Source organism: Rhinolophus sinicus, linkage group LG01 (genome assembly GCF_036562045.2).
Source record: "Rhinolophus sinicus isolate RSC01 linkage group LG01, ASM3656204v1, whole genome shotgun sequence".
Taxonomy (NCBI): domain Eukaryota; kingdom Metazoa; phylum Chordata; class Mammalia; order Chiroptera; family Rhinolophidae; genus Rhinolophus; species Rhinolophus sinicus.
This window is the reverse complement of record NC_133751.1, coordinates 50086371-50113752: the sequence shown is the minus strand read 5'-3', so window position 1 is coordinate 50113752 and position 27382 is coordinate 50086371. Positions and strand designations below refer to the sequence as shown.

General features: G+C 38.6%; 2 protein-coding genes, 5 non-coding genes and 1 pseudogene across 12 annotated transcripts; 2 read left to right on the top strand and 6 right to left on the bottom strand.

The window, feature by feature from the left end:
* Positions 1 to 1678: 1678 nt before the first annotated feature.
* On the top strand, positions 1679 to 12028 carry RFC4 (replication factor C subunit 4). Of its 3 annotated transcripts, XM_019752108.2 has the most exons (12): positions 1825 to 1919; positions 2628 to 2671; positions 3136 to 3278; positions 4764 to 4842; positions 5473 to 5552; positions 7149 to 7268; positions 8640 to 8783; positions 8979 to 9099; positions 9734 to 9859; positions 11525 to 11605; positions 11684 to 11800; positions 11879 to 12028. In XM_019752108.2, the coding sequence occupies exons 3-12, from the start codon at positions 3148 to 3150 to the stop codon at positions 11972 to 11974; spliced, it is 1095 nt and encodes a 364-aa protein (XP_019607667.1). In that variant the 5' UTR covers positions 1825 to 1919; positions 2628 to 2671; positions 3136 to 3147; the 3' UTR covers positions 11975 to 12028. The 3 variants fall into 3 exon arrangements, with proteins under 3 accessions (XP_074185311.1, XP_019607667.1, XP_074185317.1); XM_074329210.1 differs by lacking the exon at positions 2628 to 2671 and having other exon boundaries at positions 1679 to 1919; XM_074329216.1 differs by lacking the exon at positions 9734 to 9859.
* EIF4A2 (eukaryotic translation initiation factor 4A2) lies at positions 12023 to 18291 on the bottom strand. 4 transcript variants are annotated; one of them, XR_012495253.1, is made up of 12 exons: positions 18181 to 18291; positions 17312 to 17357; positions 17096 to 17228; positions 16682 to 16821; positions 15758 to 15926; positions 15540 to 15649; positions 15170 to 15313; positions 14726 to 14863; positions 14386 to 14475; positions 14086 to 14165; positions 13514 to 13624; positions 12023 to 12807 (listed from the first exon to the last, which is right to left on the bottom strand). XR_012495253.1 is itself a non-coding variant. In XM_019752106.2 (11 exons), exons 1-11 carry the CDS (start codon positions 18207 to 18209, stop codon positions 12663 to 12665), a joined length of 1224 nt encoding a protein of 407 aa, XP_019607665.1. In that variant the 5' UTR covers positions 18210 to 18290; the 3' UTR covers positions 12023 to 12662. The 4 variants fall into 4 exon arrangements, 2 of the variants coding, with proteins under 2 accessions (XP_019607665.1, XP_019607664.1); XR_002139227.2 differs by having other exon boundaries at positions 17312 to 17369; positions 18181 to 18234; XM_019752106.2 differs by lacking the exon at positions 13514 to 13624 and having other exon boundaries at positions 18181 to 18290.
* On the bottom strand, positions 14215 to 14356 carry LOC141568091 (small nucleolar RNA SNORA4). Its single transcript, XR_012491100.1, has one exon. It is a non-coding gene; the product is annotated as a small nucleolar RNA SNORA4 (small nucleolar RNA).
* LOC141568071 (small nucleolar RNA SNORA63) lies at positions 14541 to 14672 on the bottom strand. Its single transcript, XR_012491080.1, has one exon. It is a non-coding gene; the product is annotated as a small nucleolar RNA SNORA63 (small nucleolar RNA).
* On the bottom strand, positions 14950 to 15127 carry LOC141568124 (small nucleolar RNA SNORA81). Its single transcript, XR_012491144.1, has one exon. It is a non-coding gene; the product is annotated as a small nucleolar RNA SNORA81 (small nucleolar RNA).
* On the bottom strand, positions 15375 to 15501 carry LOC141568073 (small nucleolar RNA SNORA63). Its single transcript, XR_012491081.1, has one exon. It is a non-coding gene; the product is annotated as a small nucleolar RNA SNORA63 (small nucleolar RNA).
* LOC141568133 (small nucleolar RNA SNORD2) lies at positions 16923 to 16991 on the bottom strand. The gene has a single exon (XR_012491163.1). It is a non-coding gene; the product is annotated as a small nucleolar RNA SNORD2 (small nucleolar RNA).
* Positions 18292 to 22477: 4186 nt separating the features above from the next.
* Positions 22478 to 23122, top strand: LOC109458440 (GTP-binding nuclear protein Ran; annotated as a pseudogene).
* Positions 23123 to 27382: the final 4260 nt, after the last annotated feature.

Sequence of the window (27382 nt, the reverse complement as noted above, 5' to 3'; positions counted from 1 at the left end):
ATACATCCCCAAGAGAGCAGCACTAGCCTTTAACAGAAAAGAACAGGTTACTTCTATAGATCAACAGTATTTAGGGAAATATGGGAATTTAAGATTTTCAAATGCATTGATCCAGATGACCCCATTTTCAGTCTCAGCATCCCATTTTTTCCCGAGTCAGGGTCTTGACCTTGGTATAGACTTGGTAGGGTTGAGAATTTAACCTTCTCTGCAACTTTGCTACTTCTATAATTTAGTTTTTGGGTCTGGCCCACAGATTTTCCCCCCCCTCTGGCTACAGGCTATGTGAATAATTTTATATGCTGCCAAACAGACTCTCTGGCTTTCGCGTTTGGTCTGATATTGGCAATAAATCATCCTCAGTTTTTCATCTTTCTTTAATGTTTTTCTTTAGCTTTGAATGAGCCCTCCCCCTCCCAAAGAAAAAATGGCCAATTCAATTCCAAACTTCTTATAACGACTGTTTCCTGAAACCCCTGAGATACGTTATCTGTTGGTGCACTCCCTTCTAGACATTCCATTCCAGTTTGCCACTGATGAGTTTCAACACTGCCACAGCATTCCAGGGGCTATCAGTGCTCCACTATCACCAGTGATGGGGGTTCTCATTACCAGCAGGCTAGCAGGTGACCCAATTTCAAAATTCATCTTAGAGTCTTTTTCCGGGACTACATCGTGCACCTTCATGGGTTGAATTCCTTAGGAAAAGCGTTCCGAGATTTTGAGATTTGCATGCAGGTTTTTTATTGGATGGTACTCTCGGAATCAACGTCTGAGAGGGAGCAGGGAAGCAAGACTGGGCAGAAGTTGTACTGTGATGCAGAGATCTAGAGCCCACAAGGCTTGTACCTGGTGGAGATGGACATTATTATCAATCGTTTTTAGGTTTTATTAAGCATTTGCACCACCATATTTCTGGGGAGGGTTCTGGGATTAGAAGATGACCGTAGCTGCATGGCGAGGTCTTCCGTCTCACCAACAGGCAGACACTAATAGAGGTATAAGCTATATGCACCCAAAAGGGGAAGAAAAAGCATCTCCTTTAGACGTCTCTGCCCTAAAGATACGCACAGTTTGCTCTGCGAAGACGAAGCCAGAGGGAGGACAGGGGTCTTCAGGGTGCCCTCTTCTGGCGAAGAATCGACTCCACCCTCCCCAATCCTCGTCCTTCGAAGAGCAGGTTGCAAGCCGAATTGTGTCGCCTCAGAAATGCTAGTGAGACGCCCCATGAAGTTCACAGTGAGGTTCCGGTTATGCAGGTTCGTACCCAAAAAGAGGGTGGGTTTTTTGAGACCTTGGGTGGAACGCGGGGTATCCGAGGCCCGCACACCCCTCCCCAACCGCCCTCGCGGATGAGCCACAGCGGATCCGTCTCCGCCCGTGTTCGCTGAGCGGCTTAAGCCGGGTAAGCGCGGTCCTAGCGTCTCCTCGGGACTGTCGCTGGTAAGTGCCCTTGCCCTGCAGTCTCGTGGGAGGAATGCACGGGGACAGGGTGGAACTTTATTTACACCTCTTCAGTCATTCTCGTTCCACTCTGCACATCCCTAAAAATCTGTGCCGTCGTCTCTTTAAGTGAAACTGTACAGCAGTAAACGGTTCCCTTACCCAGACGCACAGAGCGTGTTGTACCGGAACTGACGCGTTACGTGCCGCGTAAACCCGCCCACCCGCCGCCGGCAGTTCCGTGGCGGGAACTGAGGCGACTGTGCCGACGGCGGGGACTCTCAGCCTGGCAGCGCGGGCCTTCCTGCGTCTCATATTCTCGGATTGGGGGACGGAGCCAAGACTTCGAGACCCCATCGGCCTTTCGCCGTCTCGGAAGCCCCAGGAACGAGCCGGCGGCGTCCTCGCTCCGGAGACGAGCGGCTGAAAGGCCCAGGCAGTGCCCAGGGACACGCGCGGGGAGCCTGGGATAACAGGTGACCAGCCGGAGAAGTTGCGACTGTTGCCTTCGCCTTCCTCTTCTCCTGCGCCCTTGATGCCCCTGTGATGTCTTTGTGATGTCTTCCCCTCCGTCGTAGCGCTCCAGCCTAGCTCCCTCCTACCCCTTCGGGAAATGGGGGCTCAGTGCAGCATCTTTCAGAGCCCAGCTCTGGATTTATTACTGTTTAGCAAACCTGTGGTAGGGATGGCATAATCCAAGAACGTTAAAAACCTTGGCTGTTTACAGATATTAACAGTTTTACTTATTGATCATATACCCATATGTCAAGCACAAAACTGTGTTTGCTGAATTCTTTTATTTACCTCAGTTGCCTTATGGATTAGGCCTTAGTCCTTTTTACAGAAGGGGAAGCTGTGTCTCATAAATGGTAATTCAGTCATCAAATATTATGGAGCATCTATTATGTACCAGTCATTTCACTAGGTCTGGGGGATGAAAGCAGTGAAAAAAGTAGAATTGCCACTAAAGCTGGGAATTTTCAAGCAAGTTAATGATGCCTTTCTATCCATAAAAACAGCCTTCTGCTGCCTGGAAGAATGTTTACCTGAAAGTTAATAGTGGGTATTTTTGTGGGTGAGATTTTTGTCTGAATTTTTTAAACTCCTCGGGCTTTTCTGCATTGTTTTTAATATGTTCAAATAAGCATGTTATCAAAAAACAGCTGTTTCCGTTTTAATAACTGATTCCCCACCTGGACCAATCCTCCCCAGAGAAAAGCCTCAGAAGGTAGGTAGTAACTGGCTCTGCCAGGAAAAGAGGCCCTGGAGGGGAGCTCTAGGCCCAAAAACACAAGTGGAGGTTCTCATTTGTGGTATCAGCACTCCTAATTCCTGAGTCCATTCCACAGAGCTAGAGCTAAGACAGAGATTGCAGAGGCCCATGTAGAGTTTGGCCATTAATGACATTTGTCAGAAAGTTTGGAACTCTTAAAAAATTTCCTGACATAAGACTTACCTTTATTCTATAACTTTGTCATAAATCGATTCTAAATTCCTTAAGCACTTTGGCCTCTTTTATATCCCTGTAGCCTGCGCCACAATGCATTCAAAGAGTGCTAGGTCATGGGGTGATGTTCTTTATTTAGTAAGTAATATTGAATAGCTTCGCACAAGGTTAAATGTGCTTGCAGGCAGTACTTTCTCTTAATGGTTTCAAAGGAGCTTTTCTTTTTCTGTCTTGCACCTCGTCAGGGTGAAGTAACCATGCAGGCATTTCTAAAAGGCACATCTATCAGTACTAAACCACCATTGACCAAGGATCGAGGAGTAGCTGCCACTGCTGGAAGCAGTGGAGAGAGCAAGAAAGCCAAACCTGTTCCATGGGTGGAAAAATAGTAAGAACTCTTGTGTTTTTGTTGAAATAATTAATAAATTACATCTCTAACCAGTTTTGATCACTTTTTTTTTTTTTTTTGCTTAAGGGGACAATTTGTTTTTAGATTTTGTCCTTGAAAATCACCCAGTTATGTGAGTCATAGACCCTTGGAATTGAAAGTTACCTTAGAATGATCCAGTTTAATTATCGTATTTTATAGATGAACTTAGGTCTTCTCTGTAACTCACTCAGGTCTATGGTTTGGTCAGGAGTTCTACTTAAGTCCAAATAATCTGTTCCCCTTTCATGACTGATAGTTGGAAATTGTTGAGGTTTTCTGTATAATTTTTTGCAAAAACAATGCTTGAAGTGGCATTTAAATTTCAGTCAACTAAGTGATATTATGACAAGTAGTAGTCGTAACCTCATGCCTCAGTTATTACCAGTGGTTTACAGATAGGCCAGATAAGGCCCTCATATATTTTGTTTAACACCAAAATGCTTTTAAAAATGGGAAATATCACATAAAAAAATCTAGATATTTTTAATTTAAAAAACATACAAGGGAGAAAAATCTAGATGTTTCAGCTTCTTGCGATTAGGCAACAGTAGATGCAAATTTTCACCTGACAACTTAGATGGACTTGAATACTGCTGCTCATTTTGGAGAGGTCATACGAGTATGTTCCTCAATGGTTAATAGTCCCTATTTTCTCTTGCCTTCTTCACGCTTGTTATCTGCCTGCCCTGTGCAGGCACTTGAGTATGAAACTCTGGTTTATAACATACACTGGTTTTCCTAGAAAACATTATCTGACATGAAATTCCATCTGGCACTGACCAGATTAATTAGAACAGTATGATTCAAAGAAGAGTTTTGCTTAGTTAACTAAGCACAAAGTTTAATCTTAGGGTTGGACTATAACTATTCTAGCTTCTTTTAAAATGACTAGTTAATGATTTAAGATGAAAATTATGTCATACTTCATATTGGTTAAACTTATTTTGTTAGCCCTCATTGAAGTGAATAGATATGCATTTTTTGTGCAGTTAGGTGATGGAAGAAATTGATACTAACCAATTAACAACTTAATAACTATGTAACTGTATTAACCAAAATAGTTACCTATCCTGAGATTACTAAATAGTTCTCCCTTTTCAGGTTTAGGTACCGGATCTTCTTAAAATATAGTATTACTTCCTAGGCAAGTGTTCACGTTAAATTTTTTACCAGTTGGCTTTTGTGATGTAATAAAGTAAAATTCTTTTGTTTAATTTTTGTAAGCATAACAGATGCAAACCATGTATCTGGAAAAGTGAAAAATTACTTCACTCCTTCAGTATGTATTTGCTTAAGGTAAATCCACCTACTTCCGATTATGAAAGATTCTCATTTCATTACTAAAATACCAATGATAATTCTCATATATTGGTAAACAGAACACTTGGAGACTTTTCTGTGTCTACTATAGTATACTAAATAACCTCTCTTTTTTATTTCCAGTCGCCCAAAATGTGTGGATGAAGTTGCTTTCCAAGATGAAGTGGTTGCAGTGCTGAAAAAGTCTTTAGAAGGAGCTGATGTGAGTAGCAAATGATGTTTAATGTCACTGGGAAATTTAAGACTTAATTTATTCACCCTTTACCTTCCTTTATAACCTCCCACCCCCTTTAAATACTATGCTATATATACAATAGGAGCTTAGTTTTCTTAATCTTTCTTCTTGCAACTTCAGCTCATCCAAAGCCCTAATATGTCTCTTCACTCCTTTTTCCTCAGTATTGGCCAGACCCAGTTGCTCCTTTGGTCTATTTCCTCTTTGAAACAACTGACATCTTTATATAATACAAAATCTGAGCAAAAGGGTGGGACAGGGAACTGAGAGAAGCCTGGGATTCCCTTCAGAAATAAGAGGTTTCTGATTTCAGCTTTGAAAATTCCACCTAAGTAGATTAGGTAAGAAGCAATCATAAATATGATTCAGCTTAAGATACTAGAAAGACATCTTGGGGAAAAAGTAATGGTATTATATGAAAAAGCATTTAAAACTGTTAATACTATGATACCAGTTATATTAAGAAATCTGTGTATTAAGATATATCTCCCCTCTCTATTAAGGAAGTTACTGCACTGTTCCATAGACATTTTCAGTCCTTTTCATCTATTTGTGTCAGAATACAATTTAAAAAAAAATAAAATTTAACTTCTACAGCTCCCTAATCTCTTGTTTTATGGGCCACCTGGAACTGGAAAAACATCCACTATTTTGGCAGCAGCTAGGGAACTATTTGGGTAAGTCCCTCTCTCTCTCTTTTTCAGATTTAAGACCGAAAATCTCTGGTACTGCTTTTCTTTCTCTAAAAATGTGCATTTGGTTTCTCTGTGAAGTTGTTGGGGTTTTTTTTGTTTCTGAATTTTTTATTAGTCCAGTGGGCCCATTTCCACTTCCTCCCCTCCAATAAATTAGCTTGCCTACCTACATCTTTTGTAACCTTCATTCTGAACCTTATTCAAAATTTGAATGTACTTCACAGAGAGCCTTGTGATTTTTTTGATCACTTTTTTTCATTATGATTTTGGAGCCCGGAGGACCCAACCTATCTCATGTCGATAGTTTCATCACTCTCTTAATCATTGTGGTTCAGATCTATGTCGTGTGATAGAATCTGTTGTGTCTGATGCTACTGACTCACACCTCTTCTTGAGTTCCTCCTTCCTCTGGATTTTCCAGGCCATACCTCTGGAGTGACTAGGCCAGCTCCTTGCCCTCAAGCTTCCTGAGTGTGGTAGCCGATGCAGTGTGATTCTGGGTACAGCAGAGAAATCTCTGTGATTCCTCTTAGATTCCTCTTCCTAGATTGACACTCTCCGTTTAGCCAACCATTGTATAGGAGTCCTTTACCTAGAAAAGATATATCAGCCCAGGTCTGATACCCATGCATTATGCACCAGCATGGCAAAAGATCTTATATTTATCCAGAATTTTTATATCAGGCTATGGCCAAAGGATACATCTGAAATCTTACATGTGAAAATAATTAGATGCCTTTGCAACCAGCAAATATGTAAAAATATTTTTATTGAAATGTGAGGGGAGACAAAAGGCAAAGCTGTTATGAACCTAATATTGTTAGACAGCAACTTTTCCTTCTTAAGGAAATTACAAAGGAGGTTTTCTTGATTATTCCACAACTCAATCAGATCCAAATTGAACCAGCATTAGCAATGTAGTCATAATGAAATTATTAAGTAGTTTATTATTAGTTATTCTAGTTTAGGTCAGTCCAAATTATAACTTTTAAAAGTCTTTTAAAAATAATGCCTAATGCCTGTCCTTAGAGAACTTAAAGAACTTATTTTAATTATAAATTCCACATTTGTGAAATATATGTGGTTTTAAAATAGAAAATATATGCACAGAGCTTCTTAAATGTTTATGCCCATAGAAAAATGCTTAGGTTATATATTACAGCATTGTTTAAAATTGTAACATTTGAAACTATAAATGTCTAACAATAGAAAGATGTTAAATAAGTAAATGATGGTAGTTGTAGGATGGAATGTCACATAGATTAAAATGGTATTTACAGTGGTTCTGATGACATAGCAAGATGTTTATACTATCCTAGGTGGAAAATTGATTTAAAATTTTATATGTTATGTGACATCATCTACCTATTTTTCTTTTTAAAGCATGGAAAAAAAAGCCAAGAGGTTGATTGCATGTCTCTGCAAAAGAAAATACAGAAGTGATTGTGTGCCTTCTGTCCATATTATTTACTATACGGATTTTGAACTCCTACAGAATGTGCAAGTGTTAAAATGTGGTTTAAACCTGGGTTATTTAAGTGCTCTATGATGTTTCATACTTGTTTCATTTTGACATAGGCCTGAACTTTTTCGATTAAGAGTTCTTGAGTTAAATGCATCTGATGAACGTGGGATACAAGTAGTTAGAGAGAAAGTGAAGAATTTTGCCCAATTAACTGTATCAGGAAGTCGTTCAGAGTAAGTAAGCTCATCTCCCCTTCTCCGTACCATGTCATTTTATCTGTTGAAAATACATGTTTCTGCCAAATTTACAACTTTTTCTATTTTTATCTAAATTATTCAAACCCAGAAATGACCTTTCATTATAACTAATTTTGTTTAGCTGTCAAGGATTTTTCACTGACATTTTGTCTAAGGAGTATTTTTAATTACATAATTTGGTGGTACACTCATAAAGTTCTGTAAGATTGTATTAAGCTTTAGTGTATATTTCATAATTAGGGTGACCACATAAGTTCTTGTCCATATTGAGATGTTTTTACAGTGAAAGAGCAGGTATTATTAATAATTAAATAGGACTGCCCTGAATTAAAAAGGATATTTAGTCAACTTATACTCCTTAGGTGGCAAAGGTCCAAGATTAAAGTTTTGGTACCTGGTATATATTAAAATTTGTATCAGAGCACACATTAAGAATCTGTAGAAAGTGAACAACTAATTTTTGATAGCCACATTGAATTGACAATGCATATAAACCATATATCTTATAAGGTACTTAGATCAAGAATATATAAAGAACTCTTACAACTCAATAGTAAAAATACAACCCAATTTTAAAATGGGCAAAGGATCTGAATTACTCCAAATAAGATACACAAATGGCCAAAAAGTACATGAAAACGGCTCATCAACATCATTACCCATTAGAGAAATGCAAATCAAAACCATGATGAGATCCCACTTTACACTCACCAGGATGGGTATCATCAAAAAGACAGTATATAACACAACTATTAAAAATGTGGAGGAATTGGAACTCTTATACATTGCTGGTTGGAATGTAAAATGGTGCAGCCACTTTGAAGAGTTTGGCAATTCCTCACAAAGTTAAACATAGTTACCACATAACCCAGCAATTCTAGTCCTAGGTATACATATACCTACAAGAAATAAAACATGTCTATTCAAAACATGTACACAAATGTTCGTAATAGCATTATTCATAATGGTCAAAACATGGAAACAACCCAAATATCAACTAATGAATGGACGAAAAAAATGCAGTATGTCCATTTACCATACTGACAATAACAAAGAATGAATAACACTACAACAGGGATGAACCTTGAAAACACTATGCTAAGTGAAAGAAACCAATCACAAAAGACATTATATTGACATCATATAATGCCATTTATAGAAAATGTCCAGAATAGGCAAACTGTGGAAACAAAGTAGAGATTCATGATTGCCTATGGCTGGAAGAGTTGGAAGAGTAGTGGATCCTAATGGGCACAGGGTTTCTTTTGGGGATGATGAGAATGTTCTAAAATTAGATTGTGATATGTGAATTATAAATTTTAACTCCTATGTGTTTTTCTGAATCAGTGGGAAGCCATGTCCTCCTTTTAAGATTGTGATTCTGGATGAAGCAGATTCTATGACCTCCGCTGCTCAGGCAGCTTTAAGACGTACCATGGAGAAAGAGTCTAAAACCACCCGATTCTGTCTCATCTGTAACTATGTTAGTCGGTACGTTAGTCGGTTTTGCCCTGAAGATAGATGCTAGGTAGCCTTATTTTGATAACCTCCAATTACGGAGAGAAAAAACGTAAATGTTTCAGCGCTACATTAATTTCATCATCAAATCTTGATTTTTTCTTGATAAAAATGAGTTCTTTGGGGGAAATTCCTTAAACACTGACTTTTTTCCCCAATATTTTACAGAATAATTGAACCTCTGACCTCTAGATGTTCTAAATTCCGCTTCAAACCTCTGTCAGATAAAATTCAACGGCAGCGATTACTAGACATTGCTGATAAAGAAAATGTCAAAATTAGCAATGAGGTAAGTACTAATCCCTTGATGAATTCTTATGAAGAGGCCCTGAAAGGAGTCCTATGTGTATTTCCATTTCTGATTCCAATTCTTCAGGCAAAGTTAAGCTAAATGAGTTGAAATGTGTAGGCATTACAGGTTCAGTCTTTCAGGTACCTTTAGAAGTTTATGATCAATATTTCAGTGACCCAAAACTGGGGCAGATTTCATCCATATAATGCAAATTCTGCCACAACAAATCTGCATGACAACATTTTAGTCACTACCTAATACTTCAAAAACTAATTTGATATGATAAAATTCTGGTTCAGTGATAGAATATGTAGGAGGGCTCTTATTCATTATAACAATTTAACCATATTTTGAGTTTTGTTTTATGTAATCAAGAAATAGGATGAAAAGTATGGGACGTCTCTGTCTCTGCAAATTTCTTTCAAAGGCAAGAGATCGCTATCCTTCCATTGGACTGATGCTATCTCCATGAATTGTTCCACTACAGAACTGATAATATTCCCTCAAAAACAGAAATGAATTGTTTTCCTCCCAACTCTAGGCTAAAATAATAGTGCTTTTCTCTTTACTAAAGCCAAAAAGTCTAACTGACCATCATGTGTAAAAAAAAAAAAAAAACTCTTATTTTCAGGGAGTATCTTATCTTGTTAAAGTGTCAGAAGGAGACTTAAGAAAAGCCATTACATTTCTTCAAAGTGCTACTCGATTAACAGGTGGGAAAGAGGTTACAGAGAAGGTGATCACGGATATTGCTGGGGTAAGAGCACTAGTTATTCTAAAATTCTTTTAGATGGCTTTTTGTGGCTTTTACAAAATTATCATTCAGTATGTACAGAATGCTTATTATGTGCTTAGTCCATTCAAGTTGCTATAACAGAATACCACAGGCTGAATGGCTTTTAACAACACAGATTCATTTCATAGTTCTGGAGGCTGGGAAGTCTAAGATCAAGGTGCCCACAGATCCATGTCTTAAGAACTACATCCTACCATGTTTCCCCAAAAATAAGACCTAGCCGGACAATCAGCTTTAATGCATTGTTTGGAGCGAAAAATTTATATATAAGACCGGGTCTTATAGTAAAATAAGATCGGATCTTACACTAATTTTTGCTCCAAAAGACACGTTAAAGCTGATTGTCCAGCTAGGTCTTATTTTCAGGGAAACACAGTAGTTCATTCTAGGTCTGATTTCATAGATGGCCTTTCTCATTGCATCCTCCTATGGCAGAAGGGAGCATCTGAGGCCTCTTAGGACATAAATCCCTTTGAGGGTCACTTCTCCCTCATGACCTAATCAACTCCCAAAGGCCCCATCTCCAAATACCATCACTTGAGGAATTTTTAACATGAAGGGGCTATAGCATGTCCCTAATACTGTGCTAAGAACAGTGTAATAAGGGAATAACCTGGGAGTATGAGAATGCTTCAGGGATGTGGCAGTTAAAGATTCAACAAATATCCCTGTTCCCACAACTTCTGACAAAGGGTCATATATAAAAGAGGCATTTTCAACTTACAGAAAACAGAAAACCATACCTGTCTTTGGATACTCCCTTGTCAGGCCTCACCTCGGGACCAATACAATTCCTAAGGCATTTTTCACACCATAATGAAACTTCAGGCATTGGTATTGGGGCCCTTTTCAAACCAGTCAATGTCATTCATTAGTGGCATCTTTACTTGGATAAAGGGCACTGCCTCTTAAAATTACTTTCAAACTACTTGATATTAACCACTGCTCTTGAATAGCTAGCAACCAGGTATCAGCCAGTTACCATGGGGAGAACTTAATCATCCAGTTTCGTCATGGGCCCAAACTGAAGAGAAGCAAGAAATTTTTGTATAATCACTAAAGTTATTAAAGGAAAATGCACCACCCTTACAGCATAGTGACTAGTGTATCTGCATAGCCAGGGCAAGAGGTTACCTGGAGAGCATACAGTGGTACCTGTTTTCGAACGTCTCCATTGACGAACATTTGGGTTTATGAACACTGTAAATTTTATGGATCTATGATATTAAGATAGTAAAATTCATGCTAAATTTGCAGTTTAAGGGGTTGATTTTAAAGGTATGTAATGGATTAATCCATTTTGCATTACTTTCTAATGGGGAAACCGCATCTCGGTTTTCAAACGTTTCAGAACTCGGGTCTTCTAGAACGGATTACATTGGAAAGCCAAGGTACCACTGTATTTCAACTTCAGGTCCAAGTTCTCTGGATCTCAGAATATAAGCATAAAGGCTTACATTACAGCTAGCCCTTTTCATTCTCCTTTACTGCCCCAGCTTACGAATTGTCAGGACAGCTGTTTTTGCACACAATGAACCACCCACACATAGAATAATGGAATAAAGAAAAAAGTGTAGGCTGCACAGTACAGTCCAAACGCTTCACCAAAATAATTCAACTTTTTAGGTAGTACCAGCTGAGACAATTGATGGAATATTTGCTGCATGTCAGAGTGGCTCTTTCGACAAACTGGAAGCTGTGGTAAAGGTAGAACTATTTTATTAACTTTGGGGGAAAAGTTCAATCATACTAAGTGTCACCCAAGTGTCAATTTTTCCATTACAGGACTTAATAGATGAGGGTCATGCAGCAACTCAGCTTGTAAATCAACTTCATGATGTGATTGTAGAGAATGATAACCTTTCTGATAAACAAAAGTCCATTATTACAGAAAAACTTGCTGTAAGTAGGCACTTTTACACATTTCAGCAAACTGTACCTAAAAGGCCAATTTACTAAACCTTTCTCTTTTTCTTGTAGGAAGTAGATAAATGCTTAGCAGATGGTGCCGATGAACATCTGCAACTTATCAGCCTCTGTGCTACTGTGATGCAGCAGTTAACTCAGAATTGTTAATTATTCAATTTATATTATTTTGTAAAAAAATAAAATGACTAAAGCACCTTTAAAGTGAATATACAATTTATTTAACATTCAAACTTCATTAAGACATGTGCAATATGGCAATTTTACTGGGGGTTTAACCCTACCTAGGATATGATTGCTTGCTGGGGCTTAGCAACAGGGTCCAGTTCACACTTAGCACTAATTAAATACTTTATTGAATAAATACAATACCAACAAAATGCATCCAAATGCTTTCTAAAAAAAAAAAATCAATTTTAAAGGCCTTTCTATTTAGGCTAATGACAACACAATAAAGGCAGATAAGCTAGTTTAACATAATTGGCTGATTTTATACAGCACTTATATCTTTTAGTCCACAAGTATATTATTAAATGATAGAGAACATCTAATACAACCATTTCTACATAACTAGGAAATAAATTTCTAAGAAAGAAAGATTTTACAGACCCCATCTTTTACACCCAACCCCAACAGTCTAACTCTAAAGAGGATAAAAGCCAATGACTTTCCTCACAAGAGCTCACGACTAATGTCGCTTTGCTATCAAAAATCTGTATTTCTGATCCGTTATGAGCATTGAGACAAGATTCAGATTCCCAAAGAAAGCACAATGCACGTTGTGATCGCCTATTCAGCAACAGCGGGCACTGCATTCAAGACTATCTCATCCCAGGAATTAAATAAGGTCAGCCACATTCATAGGCATTTCCTCCACTGTAGTATTGTAGAAAGTCTCAATGTCACGAAGAATCCTCTTGTCTTCTTCAGTAACAAAGTTTATAGCCACACCTTTCCTCCCAAATCGACCCCCTCTGCCAATTCTGTGTAAGAAAAGAAACCAGCAATTAGTGTTGTTACTTCTCCTGGGTGTGAGCTACTGAACCTGATGATCCATTTGTTAACCACCAGCTGCTGTTTACTTATCAAGGTTATAGTTCGCGCTTCTAATTGCAGCACTATCTGCTAATCAATATCTAGAGAAAGAAGTCTTCCTTTGCAGTTAGTGCCAAAAGGATTCAAGTCTTGTCTGGCTGCAAAATGAGATTTTATCAGGCGTCTTGAGCACTATTATTATTTTTAAAGCAGATGACAGTATTGTGTTTGGGGTAGTGAAATTTAAAAGCCCATACCAAAGCGGGCCAGCCAAGAGCAGATGTCAGCCTGGGACAGATGTAAACACCAGGGATAAAACAAAGAATAGTTATGCAATCCATTTCGACGCACTTCTGGAACTGTAAACTGTAAATACAAATGCTGCATGGTTAACTATTGTCTAAAACTTACTTTTTCCAGTGGGAAAACAAGTATTTGGTATGGTAACCCAAACTCATCACTGCTTTTTTGCTCATTTTCACACGTTGTAACTCAAATTACTCAAACGTGTTTACCTCCAAAACAACTTTCTACCTTCCTCATAGAAACCAGACAATACAAACCACCTAATAGGCTATAATATACAAAAATGCCTTGGCCGGAGCAACTTAAAATATCAAATAATCATGACAAAAGAAAAACAAATATAAATACCGACTCGCTCTTTATTCAAACAGTGTGCTGTTTCGCTTATGATTCCACGTCCTAAATTACGTCAACGCCGTTTCTGAGTGCCATCTCGTCATCAACTGCGGCTATCGACTCCTGTATTTTTTAAAAAGTCTTTTTTTACATCACATAACAAAGTACAATTCAATTTATTTAGGGATAAAGCCACTATAACTAAACCAGGGACTGCTCAAATTGCTACCAGATGACACCAAGAAAATCCCAACTATAAAGGAATCACCAAGAAAGCACATGGACACACAAGAGCATCACTAAAAATAAAGCTCAAAAATATGCTAAGACCAACAGCTCTAAAGCAATCTAATCCATATGTATGAAAGCCCACAATTTGGGCAATATTTACAACCGTTTTCCCACTGTGAATGACCAATCTTCCCAAGTACAATTTTAATTACATCCTACCAAGTTTATTGTCTACCTACTGAACAGAATTCCCTGAATTGAGGTAACGTTTCAGACAAATCAGTCAACAGAATGAAAAGGCAACACATGAACTTGTTTTACCAATACAGTAAGTCAAGGTGCCACCTACTCACCTGTGAATATAATTTTCACGATTGGTAGGTAGATCATAGTTTATAACCAATGACACTTGTTGCACATCAATCCCACGAGCCTGAAATACAATGGTATGTTTAAATTTAATTAAATAACTAGAGACCTCTAATGTAGGCCACAAAATAGTAGTGAACTATATGTTTAGTGATATAGTCCACTGTGGAGCGTGGTCTTTTCTTTATTCTCCCAAATAGTCCAAGTTGGTAAAGGTTATTGAAAAACCTTCCCCCCAAAAAAAGCTTTTGGTAGGATTAAGAAATAGCAGTTCAGAGACTTACCAACAAGTCAGTAGTGATCAGAACACGGCTTGACCCTGATCGAAATTCTCTCATGATAACATCTCTTTCCTTCTGGTCCATGTCACCATGCTGCAAATTAACAAACCTTAATTCCAGAATCACTAGTCAAATCAGTATTATTTAACTTTACTGACATGTATGAGACCAAGCGTCCCTGGCTGCTACAGGAGTTTAACAGACAGGTATAGTTAAGAAACAACTTTATTTTGAGCAGGGGGAACGACAACACAGCACTTAACAGCTATATTGTAGTCTGAATCCTGCTTTAATAAAAATATACACATTGTAATTACCATTACTAGGTTAAAACACCTCTTACCAGAGCGGAAACTGTGAAGTCCCTGGCATGCATTTTCTCAGTGAGCCAGTCCACCTTGCGCCTTGTATTGAGAAAAATAACAGCCTGTGTGATCGTCAGTGTCTCGTACAAGTCACAAAGTGTATCCAATTTCCACTCCTATAGTATTTCAAAGAAAAAGTTAATCGTTAAAACAATTTAATTTCCAACTTACAGCCATTAGAAATTCAGTTAAGTTGGTCTACACATATTGCACCAAATCTTAAGACAAAGGACACTGGACATTAAGAAAGAGGTCCACCCCAGTCTTTACAATCTAGTGCAGTTACTTTTCTTCTTGTGTGTACTCTGCTAGCATTATTGCAAAAACCAAGATGTGATCCCAGTTTCTGCAATTTTAGCACAGTGCTTATACAAGAAGGGGAAAAAAGTGGCTACATTTTTATGTTTAATTAGACACATTACCTCTCTTTCAACGTTAATATAAAATTGTTTGATTCCTTCAAGAGTCAATTCTTCCTTTTTCACCAGAATTCGAATTGGATCTCTCATGAATTTTTTGGTCACTTCCAATACATCAGTTGGCATTGTGGCAGAAAGCAACACCACCTTAAAAAGACAATGATGTTGTCACACAAGTAGCCCCAACTTTCAAAATATTCAAGAAAACATGTTTGAGACCAAGCGTCTCTGTCTTGCTATGGAATTGTGCTAGACAGAGATAGTTTTGCATCAATTGCTTTAAGCAGGGGGAACGACAATAAAACACTTCAGTTGTATTGTAACAATACCTGCATTAAACAATCTCCAGATATAGGTGCAAGGTAAAGCTCACCTGAATACTTGTATTTAATTTTTGGAAAATCTCATAGATTTGATCCTTAAACCCTCGGCTCAACATTTCATCTGCTTCATCCAAAACAAACATTTTGATCCATTTTGGAGCTGTCAAAAACAAAGTCATATTATCACCTCTAGATTCTCAGGGATACTATTTGTATTTATTTATAATAGCAAAAAAAAAATATGCTCTCAATAGACAGCAATACTTACAAAGATATCTTCTGTTTAACATATCAAACACTCTCCCTGGTGTGCCAACAACAATATGTGGTGCTTCAGCCTGCAGTTTTTGCATTTCATTTCTAACATTGGTTCCACCAATGCAGGCATGACAAGTTGCTCCCATGTAGTCTCCAAGTGCCAGGATTACCTTTTGGATCTAAAAGCAAACAGCCTTAATTATTTTCCAGCAAAATTACAGGCTGTGATTAAACTTTTAAAGCATAATGGCAAACATCTGGTCTGCAAACAGCTTTTATGCATGCAACACACTTAACTACTTCCAAGCTTAATATGCAAGACTGATCTAACTGCTTCAAGGTAAAATTCCCTTAAAATATTTCTTGTACCTTGTCAAACTTAGGATTCCTGTTGCCCCAGGTACCAGCTAGATTCATAACTAAAAACATTTCCTTCATTACTCTTCATTGTGTAGGAAGGTGTAAATAGTGGATCAAGCTCTGCAATTACAACCTAGACAAGATACTTTTCCCACAGAGCAGTAACATATAATCTTGACTTTACCAAAGCCTAGCTTTATTAGTGAGGTTTCCTTCAAAGCCAATATAGATAGCAGTGAGCTTTGAAAACATCTTGAACCAGATGCATCACAAACTACTGAGACAGTCAAGTGATACATGTCACTGCAGTTTTCATGTTGCACAACTGCATTCAAAAAAATAGGAATCTAGTCCACCCTGAACAGAAAGCTTTGGTTTCTCCATTATTATAACCCTGTGAACCATACCTGCACACCCAGTTCCTATTTATTTTCAACAAAAACTCCCTGCATGCACGGACAGTTAAAAGGAGGGCTCTGATAGGACCAATTTATACTAAGCTTTAAATTTTTCAGTTGTGAAACCTGAACCTATGCAACACGCAAGCAGTTTTTTTGAACTACACTATCAATACCTGTTGAGCCAGTTCTCTGGTGGGGGCCAATACTAGTGCTTGGGTCTCCTTGAACTCAATCTCCAACTGTTGCAGGATGGAAATAGCAAATGTGGCTGTCTTGCCAGTACCTGACTGAGCTTGAGCAATCACATCATACCCTAAAAAAAGTAGGATACATATTTACCGATCCCACATCAAAACGTCAATTCTAGTTCACACCATGTATTCCATTTGGAACATGAATTATGCCCAAATAATCAAGTGATCAGCAATGAGTATTCTCTTCATTTCAGGTCAGTCCCGAAAGATGATTGCCATCATTTCACTTTAAGGAATACAAATAGGTGCTAGACCCCCAGAAGTTATTTTCCCTTTTATGGTGCAGGTCTATGTAAAACAATGAATTTTTTTTAAAGTGCCGAGTTCTTTTACCTTTAATACAAGGAATAATAGCTCTCTGCTGAATAGCTGAAGGCTTCTCAAAACCATAAGCATAGATGCCCCGAAGAAGAGACTCCTTTAAATTCATATCGTCAAAGTTATCAACAATTTCATTCCAGTTGCTCTATAAATTAAAAACAAATAAAAATAAGTAGTATGAACAAACTCACCTTTTCAGAATTTCAAAATCCACACACAATTTCTTACCTCGATGACACCATCGGGGTCCATTCCCTCTGGGCCGCCATGTTCTCTGCAAAGAACACTGCAGTTAGATTAACAAGCCATCCTAACTGCACATTAGGGGGATAGCCCTTTACAACCAGTCTATCAGGTTACCTCCTCCTGCACGTGTACACTTCCTACTAAAAAAAGCAATGGGGGCTGGTGGTACAGGGCACATAATTTACTGTGCACCTGCCCAAAGGTTGAGAACCCAGGACGGACGGAAAAGCCCCACGGACACTGGCTTTCCCCCAAGCCCTTGCGCCAGGTGCTCCCGTCTCGGCGGCGGGCCGTCTCGCGAGAGGTCCACGCGCTGAGCTCCGCCCCTTACACTGCGCAAGCCGGAGTGATTGACGCGGGCCGAGGCCTGGCGAAGGCTATGCTAACGGCTCGCCGAGACCCCGTTGCTGGTCTGGTCCCAGCGCGCCTTTTGGCCGCGGCGAGTGGGCGCCGCTGTCACCCTCCCCCCACCCCACCTTCAGTCTAACACTTCAACTCGCGCGGTTCGCTGCAAATAAAGCTTTGGGCCCCGGTTACACTGTACCGAATGCGGACTGCGCCACGGCTTTAACTAAGTGTCGGGCTCCGTACGGGCAGGGCAAGCAGCCGAGATCTAAGATCTTCAGGAGAAAAAGACACCCTTCAACCACTCCATTTTCGTACCCTTATTTTGTGTCCCCTCAATCAGGGGCTCTACCCATCATGGAAGCTTCTCGAAGGACACAGGGGTACCTTACCCCAAGGAAACGCCTATGAACCCGGAGTTCCCTGACTCCACGCCAGCTACTACAATTTCCTCTGGCGCCATTTGACCTTCACCACAAAATAGCACCAACGAAATTGCCCTGTACCTGTTATAATCCGCGGAGCCACCAGACATGTTCCGAAAAACCACTCAGCGCCCGACTGAAAAGACAGTCAGACCGCCCCACCCGTTTTTTATAGGCTCGTGGCCGGAACCCGTTTTCTGCGGAGGAATTTTCTCGTCGTTCTTCATTAGCCACAAAATTGTAGTCCTGGTGTCCTTACCTCAGGAAGTGTCCTCAGAAGGTCGGTGGGAAAATCCAAGTTGGTTATATCAAGATATTACAGGGACGCTGGGAATCCCAGGACCGTAGGAGAAGGATGGGACTCTTTGCTTGGCGGCGGAAGAATATTGCAGCAAGCGGCGCCGACCCGCGTTCCCCTCCCTCCCTGCTCCTACGGGGTTTCCGCGTCCCTGAAGCAGAGGCGGCCCCGGGGAGCCGGGCAGGACCGGGAGGCGGAAGCCTGAGGCGCGCTGCGCTCGGCCTGGCCCGGGCTTCCCCGGGGGCAAGAGGGCCCGAGCTCATTTTTCGCCGCTGGCGCTTGGTGCGGAGAGGCAGGCACCTCCACGTTCTGCTCTAGAGGGAGATCGGGTTTTTCCGCCCGATTAAATAGCTGTGGGGAAAGGTTATTTAGTCAGACGGTAGAGAGCCGCTTGGCTTTGAGCCCGAGCGTTTAACATCCGTTCCGATTTTAAAAGTGTGAAACTCTTGCTAGGGAAAATGTCGGCCACCCAGCACGTCCCAGAAAACCGGGTTTACCCTACGTTGTGCAGGGCGAGAAAAACCGTGTGTCGTTTGCAAATGTCTCTGGAGTAGACAATTCGATTCTCATGTTGCTTCTAGTCTTATCTCGCTCTCTTTAAAATAATGCTAATAATTTTAACAGGTGTGAGGAAAACCTGATAAAGTCTGTAAACTTTTGCAAACATATAATAGCTAAGGAGGATTACTTTTCCTTGTAACGCGAGAATTTAAATGGATGCTTCAGACAGATACAGCTCCTTGCTGCTTTGGGACTAGATAGGTTTTGACTCTGGTGTCTATTGGTCATTAAAAAAACTAAACAAACTGAATTGAATTGCTTATACATTATGAATATTGATTTGCTGAAGATGAGAGCAATACAATCCTTGCTGCTTGAATAAACTGCATGATTCTTTAAGCTCCTTGAAGTTTTCAATTGTAGCTCTAACCCAGGCCTGTTGGTGAAAAAAGAAAATGTATTTAGTAGTCATTTAACTTTAAAATACAATCCCACTCATGCTGCAAGATATCATCACAAATATTCAGGAAGACATTTTCTCATTAATTCGGAAGACCAACCTAAAGTCATAACTGTAAAAACTGACGCTTAATTTTCTACATTTGTATATCATATTTGATATATTTGGTTATAAATACCACATGTATTTTTTAAATCATTAATTTATTTATTTGAAAGTTATCGTGCCAGGAACTGTGACAGAAACTCATACCATGATCACAAAGTGGCCTTGGCCCTCAGTCTCGTGATGCTATCCATCCCCCTGTAATGTTCAAATCCAGATTTGAGGTAATGCCAGACATTTTCTAGGAATGGAAGTCAGAGATCCTTATTGTCTCATGTAAAACCTACTAAAAAATCTTCTGGCATCTAAGAAAGTGAAGAAAATACTAAATCAGAAAAGTGACCAACCATTTAGTCTCACTTGAGTCTTTAGGGTGAAATCAATTAACACCTCATTGTAGAGTGTTTTAGGTTTAGTACTACCATTACATGCTGTGGAGGATTTCCAGAGTCTCTTAAGAGAAAATAATCGAAGGCTAATCTCTGGTTTAGGTCACAATGGTTCAAGTTGTTTTAAGGAAAGAAAGTTTCATAATTTAAAATTCAGTCAAAATCCAGAGCCTGCAACCCTACAATGTATTTCTAATGAATGGTGTGCTCACCACATTTGTATTTGCTTACTAATAGCATTAAGTAATAAATGAGTTAAAGACGTAAAACATACACAAGTTTTGCATATCAACTTAGAGCATACTCTTGTACCTTTGAGATAAGTTTTTCTACTTAACTGAGATCTGAAATTAGATAGCCTTTTCGGAGTCAACCACAAATGCTTCTGTGCTAACCTGGAGTCTGGAGGCCAATTATATTTCAAATGATGCTAAAAATCAGATTCCTTCCTTAGGTGAGCCTCCCTAGTTTAGATTTGCTCTTCAGTGTCATCAGCTGACAGTCCTAAACCCATCTAGCAATTGTAAGCCAATTGTCACCAAATGAATCAAGGAATTAGTACAAATTTGTCAGTATGACATGGAAAAACAATAACAAAACCTTAAAGTGTATGCTTTATGTTGTTAGTGACACCTTCCTATAGAAAGTACCATGTATTTTCATCATTCAGGGAGTGTTGTGTTCCATCTTGAGGTTCTCACATTATTTTAAGTCCATCAATTGATTTGAAGTGATAGCTGTGCATTTAAAGCAGTGTCTTGATAAGCTTTTGACATGCAAAAGTTTGTTAAGGTATGTGTTTTGGATCTTCAACTCATTTATTACTTATTAATGTCATTTATTATTTAGCAAACACCCAGTATAATACATGCTGTCCCTCCATCTATAATTTAAATGTTTAAAAAGAACTGCCTTGAGCTGGATAAAGACAGTAGTGCTACTCACCTTTATTATTTAGTTGCTGGAGGAAATTAGAGGCTAGATTGTGCTTGAATGTAGGCAGTGTCCACTGAAGCAATTTGGAGGGTGACACTCAGTGCCACGTGCTTTACAATAACTTTTAAAGCCATTTACATAAAAATACGTAAAGATATTAATAGAGTTGAAGAAAATGGAGAAAATTGAGGAGGACCATGGAAAGGACTTGATCTATGTAAAGATTGAGTTTAAATCTATTAATTCCAGATTATTAAACTCTATTGTGTAACCAAGATATGATTAGAGGTTTTTCTAGCTTTACCCTTATAAAGACTAAAATAAAAATACGTTATTGTACTTCAATTCAGTACACTTATAACTGGTGTGCATAAAAATCAAAGGGGAGATCTATTTGAAAGGCAGATACTTGTGGACTCTGTCCTCCCACCCAGATTCAGTAGATCTGATCTGAGGTGGAGCCAGTTTTTGACTTTGCAATATTCTAAACTTAAAGAAAAGTTGCAAGAATAAAGCAGTGGATACCAAATACTTGTTACACTTACCAACTGTTAACAGTTTAATACATTTACTCTCTCTCTTATATTTATCTATGACTTTTTTTTAACTTTCTGAAAGTCACAGACATAGTAGTGTCATTTTATTCCTAATAAAGTAATTCAGCACTACATTCTAAAAACAAAGATATTCTCCTTTCGTAAAAACCAAACAATCCTATTAGAACATGAGCAAAAGACATGAAAAGACATTTCACTGAAGACGATATACAGATGACAAATAAGCCCATGAGAAGATGTTTAACATTATGAGCCACTTGAGAAAAGCAAATAAAAACCACAGTGAGATATCACTATACATCCACTGGAATGGCTAAAATAAAAAATAGTGACAACACCAAATTCTAGCAAGGATGCCGAGAAACTACATCACTCATACGTTGTTAGTGGGAATATAAAATGGTACAGCCACTCTAGAATCAGTTTGGCAGTTTCTTAACAAAAAACTAAATGTGCAACTACAATATGATGTAACAGTTTCACTCCTGGGCATTCACTCCTGGGCATATGAGAAATGAAAACTTATGCTCACACAAAGATTTGTGCATGAATGGACATAGCAGCTTTATTTACAATAGCCAAAAGCTTGAAAAATTCACATGTCTTTCAATGGGTGAATGGTTAAGCTGTGATTACATCTATACCATAGAATACTAAGTAATAAAAAGGAAGGATCCGTTTATTGATACACACACAACCTGGATGAATCTTTAGACTATTATGCTGAGTGGGGAAAAAACAAAACAATCTCAAGAGGTGACATACTATATGATTCCATTTATTTAACATTCTTGACAAGACAAAATTATAGAAATGGATCGCTGGTTAGTGGTTGCCAGGGTTTAAGGAGGGGGTGGGGCAGTACAGAAGTGAGTGTGGCTATAAAAGGTGAATAAGAGACATCCTTGTGGTGAGGGAAATGTTCATATTTTGACTATATCACTGTCAATATCCTGGTTGTGATGTATTGTAGTTTTCTAAGATGTTACTTACCATTGGGGGAAATGGGAAAGAATACATGTCTGATCTAACTGTATGTGATCTACAATTACCTGAAAAATTAAAAGTTTAATTAAAAAATAGAGGTGCTTCCACCATCTTTCCAGCTCTCAGTCAGAGGGGCCCAGAGATGATGCCTACCCAAGAAGAACCCCAAGTTCAGTTCAAATTTGTATTGGTTGGTGATGATGGGACTAGAAAAACTACATTTTTGAAACATCATCTGACTGGTGAATTTGAGAAGTATGTAGCTACCTTGGGTGTTGAGGTTCATTTCCTTGTGTCCATACCAATAGAGGACCTGTTAAGTTCAATGTGTGGGATACAGCCGGTCAGGAGAAATTTGGTGGATGGAAAGATGGCTACTACATCCAAGCCCAGTGTGCCATTGAAGTGTTTGATGTAACTTGGAGAGTTACTTAGAAGAATGTGCCTAACTGGCATAGAGATCTGGTACGAGTATGTGAAAACATCCCATCATGTTGTGTGGCAACAAACTGGCTATTATGGACAGAAAAGTTAAGGCAAAATCAATTATCTTCCACCAAAAGAAGAATCTTCAGAACTATGACGTTTCTGCCAAAAGTAACTACAACTCTGACAAACCCTTCCTCTGGCTTGCTAGAAAACTCATGGAGACCCCAAGTTGGAATTGGTTGCCATGCCTGTTCTTGCCCCACCAGAGGTTGCCACGGACCCAGCCTTGGCAGCACAATGTGAGCATGATGTAGAGGTTGCTCAGACAACTCCTTTCCTAGATGAGGGTGATGACCCATGAGAAAGGGAAGCTGGAGCCCAACATCAGAAGTCTGGTGGTATAGGCAACTGTCCTGTGATGTCAGTGGTGCTACTTGTTTGCCACTTTATTACATAGCTAAGCAGAACATATGCTTAATTTTGGGGATGCTAAAGGAGATGAATGGGCTTTGGAATGAATGTGGCAGTTAAAGAAAAGACCCTCATTTTTGGGACCTGCATATTCAGCTGTTTTGGAACGCAGTTGTTTCCTTACGGATGCAAGACTGCTACACAATATTCAGTGGTGAAATCTTGTTTATTACTGTCATTCCCATTCCTTTTTGTTTAGAATCAGAATAAAGTTGAATTTCAAATATCTATACATAAATAAATTAATTAATTAGTTAACTGCTAAAGGTAACATGGTATTATGGATTGGATCCTAATACAATAAAATGAGAGTGGAAACAACGAGGTTGCTAGATCTGTATGTACAATAAGGAAAGATGTTCAAGATGTATTGTAAATGGGAAAAGCTCATTGAAGAACATTATATTTGCATAGTAAGATCCTATTTGTGTTAAAAATGGATAGATATATGTATAGTTTTATGCAGAGAACAATGTTGCCTTAGTCTGTTTGGGCTGCCATAACAAAATACCACAGACTGCGTGGCTTAAACTTCAGGAATTTATTTCTCACAGTTCTGGAGACTAGGAATCCAAGATCAAGATGCCAGCGGGGTCCGTGTCTGGTGAGAGCTCTCTCCTTGGGTGACACATGGAAGCTTTCTCACATCTCCTCACATGGCCTTTCCTTGGTGCATTCTATGGGGGTGGGGGTGGGAGGGAGCTCCCTGTTGTTTTATCTATAATGATTTCAATCAAACATTTCTAGAAAGAAACTGATTTCTTCTGGAGGGAATACATACATGAGAGGAAAATTTTATATTTTACTTGACATACTATTGTTCAGTTTATTTAGTTTTTGTACTAGTGGCAAATATTACATCCATAGTTTGTAAAGTAATAATTACAATATGATATATTAAAATAATATAAAACAGTATGATATATTATAAATAATAATTACAATATAAACTGTGTTTCCTCAAAATTTATACGTTGAAGCCCTAACCCTCAGTGTGGCTGTATTTGGAGATAGGGCCTTTAAAGTGATAATTGAGGTTAAATGACGTCATAAAGGTGGGACTCCAAGCCAATAGAACTGGTGTTCTTATAAGAAGCATAAGAGGCACTAGGGGTAGGCAAGCACAGAGAAAGGCCATGTGAAGACACAGTAAGAAGGCATTTGTCTGCAAGCCAAAGACAGAGGCCTTAGGAGAAACTAAATCTATAGACACATTGATCTTGAACTTCCAGCCTCTTGAACTGTGAGAAAATAAATGTTTGTTGTGTAAGCCACCCAGTCTGTGCTCTTCTATCATGGCAGCTCTAGCAGACTAATGGATGTCATTCTTCAGGTTCAAGCGAACCTAACCATGTGTAGTTTATAAAGATATGTATAAAAGATATGTTAGGGCATGATTACTTTTTATTATAGGAGTGTTTCTTTATCAAATGGCTAATAATAGTTTATTTTAAAATAATGTATTATGTGATTTAATTTGTAAAGGTTATGCCACTTTCTCCATCCCTTTTATCTCTTAAAATACAGAGGGTGCCAAAAAAATGTATATACATTTTAAGAAAGGAAAACTATTAAAATTGTAATACTCAGTATATACCATCTTTCCCCCCAAAATAGACCTAGCCAGACAATCAGCTCTAATGCACCTTTTGGAGCAAAAATTAATATAAGACCCAGTCTTATTTTAGTATAAGACTGGGTATAATATAATGTAATATAATATAATACCGGGTCTTATATTAATTTTTGCTCCAAAGACGCATTAGAGCTAATTGTCTGGCTAGGTCTTATTTTTCGGGGAAACAGGTGCTGATAGCAAAAGATGAACACAAGTCACGTTTGACCTCTGCAATTACAAGAGGTGCTCAAAGTGGTTTCCATCAGTGTCCAGACACTTCTGATTACAGCAAACTACTGCTTGAGAAATGTTGACCCAAGTGTCTACTTACATACATTTTTTTGGCACCCCCAGTATACTTATCCTCTTAGGATCAACTCAAAAGCCTATCTTCTACTATGCCCTTCCTAATTACCCTAAAAGTGAAGTGATTTCTTTCCTTGGACTCCCATAGCCATGCGGTTGTACCACTCTTAAAATATGCACCATGTTCTAGCTTATAGTTCAGTATATGTGTTTCATCTTTTTGAAATTGTAAGCATCTTGAAAGGAGGGATTATGTTTCATTCATCTTTGTATCTTCCACAACATGAAACCCAAGGTTTGGATGCTTATATTAGTTTCTATTGTTGCTGTAACTAATAATCACAAACTTAATGGCTTAAAACAACACAAATTTATTATCTTACAGTTCTGGAGGTGAGAACCCAAAATGAGTCTTACAAAGCTAAAATCAAGGGGTCGGCAGAGCTGTGTTCCCTCTGGAGGCTCTAGGGAAGAATATATCTGTTAAGGAACTTTTCCACCTTCTAGAGGCTGCTCACATTCCTTGGCTCCTGGCCACATCCCTCTAATTCTTCAACGGTCACATCTTCTCTAAATCTGTCCTTCTCTGTTTTTCTTATAAGGACTTTGTTCTTACACTGGACCCACCAGAGTAATCCCTCCAGTTCAAGAGCTGCAAAATCCCTTTTGTATGTAAGATAATGTATTCACAGATTTGGGGGATTAAGATGTGGACATCTCTGGGGGGACATTATTCTGCCTACCTCAATGCCTACTCAACTTTGTTGAATAGTGTATAAAATAATAACATAATAAATAAAACTGAAGGCAGATAGTCAAGAAATTATTAGAATAGAGAAGAGTTGATCCAGAAAAACTTCTAAGAAGTTGTGACTTTTGAACCAAAAATGACAAAATGATTTTTTCTTTTATTCTTAGGTCAAACAAACTGATGAGAAGATTTTTGTCACTGCTGATGATAATTCCTTACGTACATAATGAGCACTCAAGTGTTTCTGAGTGAATGAGTGAGTCACTAGAAAAAAGAATAGTAGGACTACCAAGATGAAGGGATAGTGTGATTGTGTATTTCCTGCGGTGCTTTATAACATTGATACTCCGTTTTAATTTCTTCTAGAGATTATATTACTCTTTGCCATTCATATTCAGAAAGGACACATCCTGATGTGCCCTCCAGCTTATATGACCATGTCTATCCCCTGGACTTGCAGGTCTTCATTTACTTCCTGAAACGGTGACGATTTACATTAAGGGTTTTACCGAGGAGCTGTTCTAAACTGTCTGGACTATAAAACAAATTGCAGTTCTACTTGTAATTTCCTATCTCACTTTTTTATGGTGCAAACAATACTTTAAAAAACAATAAAGGACATTTAAAAAATAAAATGTCACCTAACCCTACTGCATTAAGGAACAAAGCTCAGTGTGGTAGGACATTTCCTCCTGTCCACTGCCTCCTTAGTTGCTTTGATATTGTTTCTTCTGCTGATGTTATTTGTGAATTTTGTATAGTGAATTTGCCCAAATTTGAAGCCAGGCCTGGAGCATGGTTTGGGTAGTGGTGGTCCTTAGCTTCAGAAGCTGGATGCAGTAGACACAGAAGTGAAGCAGCAGGTTACAGGCCTTATTTCCTTGGTATAAATCCAGCCATTCTTCAATTATTCAGGTTTTATGATTTTTGTCATACTTGACTGCCATCTAAATTATTTACCTAATTTTTTTAGAAGTCAATTTGCATTTACTTTGCTTGAGTGAAATAACAGATTTAATTTGTTGCATTTTTCTAATACTGACACAAATAATTATATAATTTTCAAAATAAATACTGTGCGTCAATACATTCCATCCGAAGTTTTTTGACCATTTGGGGTACAGTGGTATAGACAGATTGTAGGCCTACCAAAATCTGTAGTCATTGGCTAGACCATGGCACAAACAAATTAGATCTTGGTTTCCAGTTTCAAATTCTGAATGATAGACCACTGAAGTCTGTGAGTAGCCAGGTAACTATTGTCATTTGCTTCTGGTGAAAATTATTTTTGATTATAGTAATAAGACTTCAACAACAACAACAAAATATGTTCTAAAAGTGCCACTCTGCCATCTTTGTGGCTCCCATTGAAAGGCTGAGGCAATACATACCCAGGTGCTGTTCTCTGAGAAGGACTCTGGGAAGGCCTTTCAGTCTTCCCTGAGGGAGAAGATAGTCAAGGGGTAGTGCCCCCT